This window comes from Pleurodeles waltl, chromosome 12, assembly GCF_031143425.1.
Source record: "Pleurodeles waltl isolate 20211129_DDA chromosome 12, aPleWal1.hap1.20221129, whole genome shotgun sequence".
In the NCBI taxonomy this organism is placed as follows: Eukaryota; Metazoa; Chordata; class Amphibia; order Caudata; family Salamandridae; genus Pleurodeles; species Pleurodeles waltl.
The window spans coordinates 692,554,747-692,566,762 of record NC_090451.1 but is presented as its reverse complement, the minus strand read 5'-3'; the positions used below and the strand labels follow the sequence as shown (position 1 = coordinate 692,566,762).

The 12,016-nt window shown below is 45.8% G+C and overlaps 1 protein-coding gene across 2 annotated transcripts in view; it reads left to right on the top strand.

The window, feature by feature from the left end:
- Positions 1–12,016, top strand: part of LOC138266850 (chloride channel protein ClC-Kb-like) — a 436,514-nt gene that overhangs the window by 295,399 nt on the left and 129,099 nt on the right. For both annotated transcript variants that reach the window (XM_069215547.1, XM_069215546.1), the window contains exon 17: positions 1,389–1,434. In XM_069215547.1, coding sequence (XP_069071648.1) covers positions 1,389–1,434 — 46 coding nt within the window. The remainder of the gene's footprint in view (positions 1–1,388; positions 1,435–12,016) is intronic.

Below are 12,016 nucleotides of genomic sequence, written 5' to 3'. Positions count from 1 at the left end.
TTGGTTAGCAGGGTCCCAGCACACTTTCAGTCAAAACTTAGCATCAGCAAAGGCAAAAAGTTAGGGGCTAACCATGCCAAGGAGGCATTTCCTTACAAATCTGCTTATCAACACTACGCGAGAATGGTATTTTTTCACAATGGCCCACCCTTCCTACACTCAGTCCCCTTCTCACTGTCTGGCAGGAATACACGTACCCAAAACCACAGAGCCATTCACAGTCATGTGACTCAGGACACTGGCCAAAGCTTAAAAATTGTTAGGGCAGGAAAATGGGAACTTTATAAAAGTGGCATTTTCATAGTTTTGACTTTCAATATGACCTTACCATTAGAGAGGATTTTAAATTACACTTCACTTTAGCCTAGGAATGACATTTCTACCTGCTCCCAGTCAAACGTTAGTAATTATTAAATGAAATAAGCTAACCCCATGTTATTCAGTGGGAGAGATTGGCTGTACAGTAATAAAAACAGCTTTTAACTGCCAGGCCATGTAAAACTTAAACCAAAACGTCCTACCTTTTAAATACAATGTAGCCTGCCCCATGAGCCTTAAGGCCTACTTAGGGGCCTACTTATATGTATTAAAAAGGAAGGTTTAGGCCTGGCAAAATAATTATTTTGCCAGGTCAAAGCGGCCTTTCTCAACTGCACTACAGGCTGCAGTGGCAGGCTTGAGACAATTTTTAAAAAGCTATGGAAAAATTATTGCTGCAGGCCAACTAGTACTATTTAATTTACAGGCCCTGGTTAAATGAAGTACCATTTACTAGGGACTTACTGTATAAGTAAATTGAAGGTACATATCAGGTGTAAGCCAATTGTACCATATTTTAGGGAGACAGCACAGGCACTTTACCAATGGTTAGCAGGGAAAAAGTGCACAGAGTCCTAATACAAAAACAGGTTCAACAAATGTAGGCAAATATCTGGGGGACACCCTGCTAAATAGGGTCAAGTCCAACAGTGGTTATAGCAGTTTCTAGCCAGAAAGGCAAATTATCCCCACTATGGCTGTAGTTCTACAATCTGTGTGCTCTCCTGGGGTGTTGCTTCCATTAATACCGGCAGCTCACCTAATTAACAGAAGGAAAAGCTGCTGTGAAGGCATGAATGCATAGAGATCTCTGTCATCTAAATATGGTAGGCGGTAGTCTGTCGGGATAGTGGAGGTTGCGATTGCCCACGGTGCAAGAAAAGGCACCACCAGCAGTGCAGCTGCTGTTGTTAGCTGTATCATCATTTAAATGTATTTTGTAGCAGGAGTGAGGGCCTTTGCCCCACCTTCTGGGAAATGGGAAGTAAAAGGGCCTCGAGATATAGGGTAAAAAAGTGCTTTAGCTGTGTTTCATTGATAAAGCTAACTGAACTCCTTGTTATTTACAGATTCAGACTGAAAATGGAGCCACCATACAAAGACTGCAGCGAGGCGGTAAGAGCGACAGGATTCTTGATTTAAGGAAAGGTGCAAACTTCGGAAAGAGGCTCATAGTCCCTTGAAAATGTCCTTGTAGTCTCCCCGAGACCTATCTTTACCATCTGCCCTCCTCCCTCTGATTGATTCACATGCTCAATAAATGCAAAGGGATCATAATTCGACGGTAATGTCAAACAAAATACTTTCTGTCTTTCATTCTTGATACTTGAGTTCACAATGTGTGAACATACTAATTTTAAAAGGCAGTGGGTTATTAATTGGACAGGATCACAACCACCATTCTCCAGTATTGGGGTATCTTTCATAGATTCACATGCTTGAATCATTCCCCGTCGTCGAAGTGAGAGTACCACGGTACATAGAAAGCAATAAATAGATTTTTTTTTTTTTCTTTTTTTTTTTTTTCATTGAAGTCAATAGGAAAAAACACCTTCAATTGTAGAACTATCAGCCTCTTTAGAAAGAGCCCAAAATTCAGCCAATCAGGCGTGACCACCCCTTTAGAACCCTCAGCACAGAGGCTCAGTCTCTCAGATTTTCTACCCCACGTCGTGTGTAAGGGAGTCTCCCTGAGCTCTGCTCAGTTTTCTATCTCTTCAAGAGAAATTCTTGGACATTTTCACTTGACTTTTTCTACAGAAGTTTTCCATCATGTCTACAACAAGAAAAGGTCTGTTTAGGCCTTGTGGGACCTGTGGAAAATTGAGGCTTCACTGTGAGGATCCTCACAAGGAATGTATCTACTGCTTACATCCAGAGCATAAGGTCAAGGACTGTAAGATCTGCAGGACCTTTCCCAACAAGACTCTGAGGGACAGAGAAGCCAGGCTCCTACTTTGGCTCCAGAAAAGAAAGGCAAGGGAAGCTCTTTCTGAGGAGGAGAGTGACACTTCAGTGACCTCAAAGAAAAGGAAGAGGTCTGTGGAGAGCCTATCCCCTACAAGCAGTAAGTCAGCTAAGAAGCTGCATGCATTTAAGGACAAGCCAGGGGATCTACTTTCAACATCTAAGGTAGCATGTGGCAAGGTTCACTCAAAGCCATCCACACCTGCTTCTACATCAAAGAAGCTTAAAAAGCCTTCAAGCTCACTGCCTCCGTCGACGTCCAGAAAATCTACACCGTCGACGACACCATCGACAAGCGCTCCGTTGACGTCAGTCCATCCTTCGACGACGACTACAGTGACGGCCACGTTTACGGCTCCTCCATCACTAATGATAGTAACTTCGTCTCCGCTATCATCTACGACGATAACGTCGGTGAGTCTGAAGTATGGTCCGTCGTCGTCGCACACCTTGAAATAAAGAAGCCGTTAATGGGTAAGAAGCTGAAATCTTTGCCGTCGACGCATTCATCGATGATAAAATTCAGAAGATCACCGTCGGTTTCACTGACGAAAATACCGACGTCGCACCTGTCGACGACAACCCCGTCGACGGCAACCCCGTCGACGGATGGCGTAGCAATATTGACTTCGTCGACGACACCTTCGTGGACACTGGCAACACCGATACCGACTACACCGACGACGGCTCCGTCTACGCCTACACCGTCGACGAGAACACCATCGACGAGTGCTCCGTCGACGGCAGCTCCGTCGAAGGCTCATTATCCTCACTTTGCAACATCTCCTTATTTACCGCAGAGAATTTTACCTGTAAAGAGCAAGTCTTCTTTATTGCTTCCTTCTCATACATCGCCCAGCAAGGTTGCACCAATTCCTCCGCAGCATCTATTTGCTGATGAAGATGATGACGGTGATGTTTATTCTGATGACGGCTTTTTTCCGGTGGCACGTAGTCCATCTGAACTACACATTAAGTGCCAGGAGGAGGATGAAGAGGAGGATCTTCAGCCTTATTCGGACCAGCAGGATCAAAGTCATCTACAACAACAAGAGCAGACAGTCCAGATGCCGGTCTCGTTGATAAACAACCTTCAACAGATGATGCAAGATTATTATTCGAGGTTTCCTCCAGCTGGTTCTTCTACACCGGTACAACCTCCACAGACGCCAGTGTCCACTCCGGCTAGACCTTCAGAATTTCTGGGCCCTATCACAGCACCTTCATCGGTTCAGGGTATTGCTTCACCTTCATCCGAGGAGGAGCAAGAAGAAGGGGAGATACAAGACTCGGATTCTCTCATTCCGGAGTGGGATGAGTATCAAATCCAAACTCCATCTCCGTCTACACCACCGCCAGTGGACTCTCCACCGCAGGACATTGGGAGTTTCCATAGTGTCATGGAAAGAGCTGGGAAAAGATTCCAGGTGCCAATTACTTCGAAACAGTCGGACTGCTTTCTTTATGACTTTAAAGAAGACACTAGGAAATCGGTAAGGGCCATACCCATTGTTGATTTCATTTGGGAGGAGGGTCTAAAGGTCATGCTGACTCCGTCCTCCATTCCCGCAGTCTTACCGAGATTAGAGAAAAAGTATAAGGCACCAGACAACTCCCCAGCATGTTTGATCAGCCATCCTAAACCGGATTCGGTTATTTCGCAGGCGGCTCAGAGGATGTCCAGGAATCCATCGGCATCTCTGACTGCCCCCCCAGACAAGGAAGGGCGTCGTTTGGACTCCATAGGCAAGAAGTTTTCAACTATGGCTGCCACCACTGTGAGAGCAGCTAACTCTCTAGCAACACTGGGGAGATACGATCGCCAGATGTGGTCTGACATGTCACAATTCATAGATATGTTACCTGAGGGCAGTAGAGTAGAAGCACGTAGAATTCTGCAAGGAGAAAGGATTTCGGCTGAAATCATAGATTCTGCACTTGATGTTTCCTCTACAGGATTTTGACAGTTGGCTGGGGAGGCCGTACTCAGACGCCAGGGGTGGCTCAAATCTCCCTCTTTTAGACCTGAAGTTCAATTGAAGATTCTGGACATGCCGTATGATGGCGAGCTTTTGTTTGGCAAGCATGTCGATGATGCATTGCAGTCGATTAAGGCAGACACTGAGACAGCCAGATCATTGGCAACGCTACAGTACAAGAGGCAACCCTTTCGGGGAGCGAGAGGGAGAGGAACCTTTTCATATAGAGGAGGCTCTCAACAATATCGTCATTACTCCTCTTACCAAGGTCAATTTCGTTCAACCTTTGGCCAGCAACAACCGCATTCCTTTCGTCAGCAGTCATCCGCTCGCTTCAGGCAACAAATGAGAGGAAAGTCAGCTTTCAGGGCCAAAGAAACAGCAAGAAAGCAGTGACCCTCATCAAGTGTCTGCACCCAGCCCCTATATCAGCACTCTTATAGGGGGCAGAATTTCCAAATTTCTACACCAGTGGTCCAGAATAACTACAGACAAATGGGTATTGAATATTATCAACCGGGGGCATACACTAGAATTCAACCAACCTCCCCCTCGAGTACCACCAAGAGGTCCCCCGCCAGCCCATCTCAACGAGCTTATGGAACAGATTGCTATTTTAATGAGGAAGGGAGCAATAGAGGTCGTACCAAGGATCCAGAGGGGAACAGGTTTTTACTCCTGTTTTTTCCTTATCCGGAAGAAGACCGGGGACTGGAGGCCTATTCTAGACCTTCGTTCGCTCAACAAATACCTCAAGAAACAATCTTTTCGCATGATCTCTCTTCAAGACGTCCTGCGCCTGCTCAACCGAGGGGATTTTATGACATCGTTAGATCTTCAGGACGCATATTTCCACATTCCCATTCACCCCAATCATCGGAAATTCTTGCGATTCAGGGTTGCAGGCATTCATTTCCAGTTCAGAGTGTTGCCTTTTGGCCTCAGGTCGGCCCCAAGAGTGTTCACCAAGGTTTTGGCGCCAGTGGCGGCCCACCTCAGGCAATTAGGGGTACAGGTGTTCCCGTACTTAGACGACTGGCTAATAAAAGCACGTACAACATCGAAGGCTGCCAGAGACACGGAGACATCTCTCCCTTTTCGGAGCTTTGGGCTTGACAGTCAATTATCCCAAGTCTCACCTAGAGCCCACCCAGAACATCACGTTTCTAGGAGCCATCTTGGACACTGTGCAAGCTAAAGCTTTTGCTTCGCAGGACAGAAGAAAGAAACTTCGAGACTTAGCAGCACGTCTCAGCAAAAGAAAGTCCGCTTCAGTGCAGACTTACAAGTCTTTTCTGGGGATGCTATCATCTTGCATTCCATTGATAAAGAACTGTCGTCTGCACATGAGGACTCTTCAACAACAATTAGACAATCTATGGAAGCAGATAGAAGGCTCTTTCGACGATGTAATTCGAATAACCCCTTCAGCAAAGCACGCTTTCAGGTAATGGAAGGAAACTCCCCTCGTTTCCGACGGTCTGTCATTTCTGAAGTACAGGACCATACACATAGTAACAACAGATGCATCCCTAGAGGGATGGGGTGCTCATTTGCAGGATCTTTCCGTGAGGGGAAAATGGTCCACTCAAGAATCAACTCTCCACATAAATGTATTGGAGTTAAGAGCGGTTGCCTTGGCACTCAAATCCTTCCTCACGAACATCAGAGATTCTTCAGTTTTGATAAGAACAGACAACACCACGGTCATGCATTACATCAACAAGCAGGGAGGCACAAGATCTCGGGATTATCTTTGGGGGCGCAGAAACTGTGGCATTGGGTAATTCAGCATCGAATCTCCATCAGAGCAGAACATCTCCCAGGGATCACCAGCACCTGGGCAGATGCCCTAAGCAGGATTCGAACCAGCTGCCACGAGTGGGAACTCAATCAGTCAGTTCTCGACCGTCTCTTTCGTCATTGGGGCAAACCCAGTCTAGATCTGTTCGTGACCAGAGACAACAAGAAATGCCAACACTTCGCAAGCTGGCGTCCGCAGAGGGGATCAAAGGGGAATGCGTTTTTGATCAGATGGTCAGGGATTTATGCATACGCTTTTCCCCCGCTTCCACTCATCCCGAGACTTCTACAAAAGATGAAGAGGGAACAATGCAGGATTCTACTAATCGCGCCCAGATGGCCACGCCAGTTCTGGTTCACAGAACTGCTATTACTTTCGGAACAACCTCACATTCGGCTGAAGGCAATACCGGATTTGTTAACAATGAGCCAGGGTCAGGTTCGTCATCCCAACCCGACATCTCTTCGTTTATCAGCTTGGCTCCTGAATTCTATGAATTCGATGGATTAAAGATCCCTCCGGATTGCAGGGAGGTGCTTGCCTGTGCTAGAGCTCAGTCTACAAACCGAACATACAAGTTCAAGTGGAAGAGGTTTTGCTTATGGTGCTCAACTTCCAATGTTCATCCTCTAAGGTCATCTCCTGAACAAATTTTGCCATATTTATTGCATTTGGCTAAATCCGGTCTTTCACATTCATCTATTAGGGTGCATCTGGCGGCCATATCCCGTTTCCGACGGACGTCTCAGTCACCTTCACTATGGTCATCCAGAATAATAAAACAATTTCTTAAAGGTTTATTTAGAATGTTTCCACCAATTCATCGTCCTGCACCGCAATGGCATTTGAACATTGTGCTCTCCCAATTAATGAAACATCCGTTCGAACCCATTCATAGAGTGGATCTCAAGTTCATCTCTTTTAAAACAGCCCTACTTCTGGCCTTGACGTCGGCAAAGAGAGTCAGCGATATCCAAGCCTTCACAATTTCTCCACCTTTCCTCCAATTCAAGCCAGAGGTGGTCATTTTGAGAACTAATACAAAGTTTATACCTAAAGTCCCATCATCTTTTCACCTAAATGAACCGGTGGTTCTTAGAACATTTTTTCCAAATCCGCAAACGGCAGCAGAACGAGCTCTACATTCTTTAGACATTAAACGCTGTTTAAAATTTTATATTTAAAGGACAAGCGGCTTCCGTAAATCTGAACAATTATTTATCAGCTATGGAAAGTTCAACAAGGGTAAAGCAGTTACTAAACAGACTATAGCGCACTGGATCTCTTCCGCCATACAGTTGTGCCACCAGTTGGCAGGGAAGCCATTATCATCCAGTGTCAGAGCGCATTCCACTAGAGCCGTATCCACTTCAACAGCTCTATTCGCTGGAGTCCCTCTGAACCAGATCTGCAGGGCGGCAACATGTACACGTGCTCACACTTTCACCCAGCATTACTGCCTAGAGGCTTCTGACAAGGTGGATGCTGCGGTAGGACAAGCGGTATTGCGTAATTTATTTGCATAAGGTGAGCCAATAACCTCTTACCCTCCGTCCTCTGTGTATTGTTTGAAGAGTAATTTAAAGTATATGGGCCCTCATTCTGACCCTGGCGGTTCTCTACCGCCAGGGCCAACGGGGGCGGGAGCACCGCCGACAGGCCGGCGGTGCTCCCTTGGTCATTCTGACCGCGGCGCTTTGGCCGCGGTCAGAACGGGAAAACCGGCGGTCTCCCGCCGGTTTTCCACTGACCTTAGAATCCTCCAAGGCGGCGCAGCTCGCTGCGCCGCCGAGGGGATTCTGACCCCCCCCTACCGCCATCCTGTTCATGGCGGGAAAGCCGCCATGAACAGGATGGCGGTAGGGGGGGGTCGCGGGGCCCCTGGGGGCCCCTGCCGTGCCCATGCCAATGGCATGGGCACGGCAGGGGCCCCCGTAAGAGGGCCCCGCAAAGTATTTCAGTGTCTGCCTTGCAGACACTGAAATACGCGACGGGTGCCACTGCACCCGTCGCACCTTCCCACTCCGCCGGCTCAATTACGAGCCGGCATCCTCGTGGGAAGGGAGTTTTTCCCTGGGCTGGCGGGCGGTCTTTTGGAGACTGCCCGCCAGCCCAGGGAAAAACTCATAATACCCTCCGCGGTCTTCTGACCGCGGAGCGGTATAATGGAGGGCGGGATCCTGGCGGGCGGCCTCCGCCGCCCGCCAGGGTCATAATGAGGCCCATAGTTTTCATGTGTGTGGGTATAGGTATATGTAATATATATATATATATATATATATATATATATACATATATATATATATATATATATATATGTGTATATATAGATAGTTTATATAGCTAATATGGTTAGCGATTAATTTGCAAATGTTAATTGCCTATATAGATTCAGATAGCATGCATTATACATAGGCATACTATTGGTGTTACAGGATTCAAACTTTTGTTCTTACTGCTGGCTATTCTGATTCAAGCATGTGAATCTATGAAAGAAACCCCAATACTGGAGAAGAAGATGAGTTACTTACCTGTAACTGTGGTTCTCCAGTATTGGTATCTTTCATAGATTCACATGCGACCCACCCTCCTCCCCAGGGAGGCTCACCTCCTTTGGTTTTTTCCTGTAATCTCTAGTGCGGAGAAATCTGAGAGACTGAGCCTCTGTGCTGAGGGTTCTAAAGGGGTGGTCACGCCTGATTGGCTGAATTTTGGGCTCTTTCTAAAGAGGCTGATAGTTCTACAATTGAAGGTGTTTTTTCCTATTGACTTCAATGAAAAAAAAAATATATATATTATATTTATTGCTTTCTATGTACCGTGGGATTCCCACTTCGACGACGGGGAATGATTCAAGCATGTGAATCTATGAAAGATACCAATACTGGAGAACCACAGTTACAGGTAAGTAACTCATCTTCTTACACAAGTGATGCAACTCTTCACGACTGATGCATCTGATTCCAAAGCAAACACTGTTTGAAAGACAGCCATCTGTTGTTGGAGAGTTGTGTTACTAAAATATCTATTGCCCTCATGGTGTTGCTCCCAAACCCACTTGAACAACGTGCAAAGCAGCCACTTGGGATCTCTGCACTCCTACAGTAGCCACTAACACTCTGATGCTGCCCAGTGACAAAGAAGCCCTAAGTCGCCAACTAATTGGCAAACATGCATTGTATAAAAACTCTGTCATATAAACGTGCAAGGTGTGAATTCTGTGTTTAAAAACATGTTAGTTAAGTCTTCTCGCTCAGTGCCCACTTTCCACTTGATGGCTTCTGTTTGTCACTCTGCTTCGTGAGTCTATAGAGGAGCCATCTGTGGAAAGTAAAATGCTTTTATGTTCTGTCTGTTATGATATGTTATGTTATGTTTAGTTGGTATATTGTTTGGTTGGTATGTTATGTTATCCTATGTTATGTTGTTATATTACGTTACATTACGTTATGTTAGTCCTTGTTAAATTATGTTACGTTATGTTATGCTATGTTATAGTATGTTGCTATGCTATGTTGTTAAGTTATCTTATGCTGTCTTACATTGTTATGTTATGCTATGTTTTGTTATTAAGTTATGTTAGATTATATTATGCTATGTGTTGTTATGTTAATATCTTATATTATGTTATGTCTCCTTTGACCTTCCCAGCCATACTGATTCTCCTTTTTATGGTTGAGCCTGCGAGTGCATGTGCTAGTGTATGCGTCTAGCATGTGAGACACTGTTGTGCTCAGTAAAGGGCTTAGATCTGCTGCTCACAATTTGTTGGTTTGCGTGACACTCTTCTTTACAGCATAGTTATTCATCAAGGCACGTCTGGCAACGTGCCCAGCATACAGGCAAAATTGAAAAGTTTTATTTTTTTAAACTAACTTTCTTTTATTTTGTTAAGTCATCTTTTCTTAGTTTCCACTTAATTTTTCTTTCGTTTTTGCTTGTGGGCCCTGTTGTCAAAAGAAGACAATTAACTTGCATTGGCGGCCGGCAGCTTTAGGAGGGAGGGTTGGGCGGAAAGCACACACACACACGCACGCACATCCATTAACAACACTCATAACATTCAAACATGCTTGCAAGCACCAAACATTCATTTTAAAAGATCACACACACACTTACCTTCAGCCTCGGAGGTCCAGGAGGGTTGGGATTGCTGCCTTCCCTAAGGTCAGCCAATGAGGGAAGGCAGCAGTCCCAGCCTCATCACAGAGTGGGATGGGGTCAGTGAGACTGCTGACCCCACCCCACTCTGTGATGAAGTGTCACTGATTGACACTTGCCCTGGGCGCTTCAGGGTTTAAACCTGAAGCGTCAGGTCAAAGTCAATAGGTGACGCTTTCCTCGTCACCCAGTGGAGGGCCTTGAGGCACCTTTGCAGAGCCGAGGAGATCACGTCAATAGGAGCTGTGACCTCCTCAGCCCAGCAAAGTTCAGCTCAGGCAGCCAGGAGTCAGCGCAAATCAGGCATGTCTGCTCCTGGCTGCCTGACCTGAACATGAAGAGTGTCTGTCAGGCTGACCTTTGTTCAGCCTGACAGACACTCTTCATGAGGGGCATAAAGTGGGGGGTGTGTCCTTCTGCCCTAAATGACGGGCCGCGCTTGTTAACTTGTTTGAAATATGCGAGACCTATTGCATTGTAAATGCTTGTTTTCCTTGTTACCACTATAATTAATGAATCAGGAAAATAAAGAAGAGTCATTCCACTTCACCAGTTATGACTGCTGAGACTAGACTGCAGGGGAGGGGGCATGTTCTATTGGCTTGCTCTCCTTCTTTTCAAACCGGTGGTGCAAAGTACAATCTAAAAAAACCTCCAGAAGTAAGCTGTCACTTTTCGTGGGATCTCTGAGTATGAATCTATCTGTGCGTGTAACCCTTACCCCCTGCCAGGGCTGGCTTTAGCCCTGGTGCAAAATTTTTTTTTTTGGCTCCCCCAATCTTCCCATGACCACCTCCTCGGATTCACTCACTACCACCCAGCAAATGTGCCCAAAGCCCCTCTCACATACATTTGTTTGTTTTAAAGAGTGTGTAAAGGCTGGCTTTACTAACCACCTCAACTGTCCACATAGAATACAGACCTGTTCTTTGCAACAGGCAAATTAACCCTCTGAGCTACCTAATGGTGAGTCAAGGCTGGCTAGACAAAACTCCCATCTCTCTCTCCCTAGCAGGAACATTAATCGCAAGAGGTAGCTTGACATTTTAATTGTTTCCTGAAGGCTGGACACACAATGAACTTTTCAGCAGTTGCTTCAAAATCGCAATCTTTGTAAGTACTTGCTAAACAAAGCGCCTCCCTGAGTTCAGCACCCCCCTCCCAAGAAGAAAACCTCTGCCATTTTTTCTCATTGTTGAGCCAGACGTAACAATGAATGCTCTCACCACTCTCCAGGCACCTTCTATGAATGGTCTATGCATCAAAAAGCCTCCAATGACCACAGTAAGGGAAATATGAATGCCCTAGACATAGGACTATCAGTAAAGTCCACTACCTCTCTTGTGTGGCATTCAGAAATCTATATGCCAGTATAAGGTGCTGGAGCGTCTATGGTGGAAAATATATGATCCCCATTCCAAGCCGAACAACGAAAGGATCATAAAAAAACATCAGAAGGAAGTTGGTATGGCGTAGTCCTCTTATCACTCATCTGCCATTGAAACATCAAAAAATATTCGAAAATTCTTTTCTCTGTTAAATATGTTATGGATCCTATTGCTTAGGTCATGTTGGTTTTATGAAAAGGATATAGGCTTGCGAAAATTATATGGTGCTGTCTTCCTTAGTGATCTGTCTTCTGACGTGAACAATCATTCTGATGGATACAAGTACCTGTGGATTCCTTACCTTATGAATTCTCCCATGCCCCAGCATCCGACGGAAAATCTTCCCAGCTCTCCACGTCGACGAGGGTGTCACAATTGCACAGCTCCACGCGACTCCA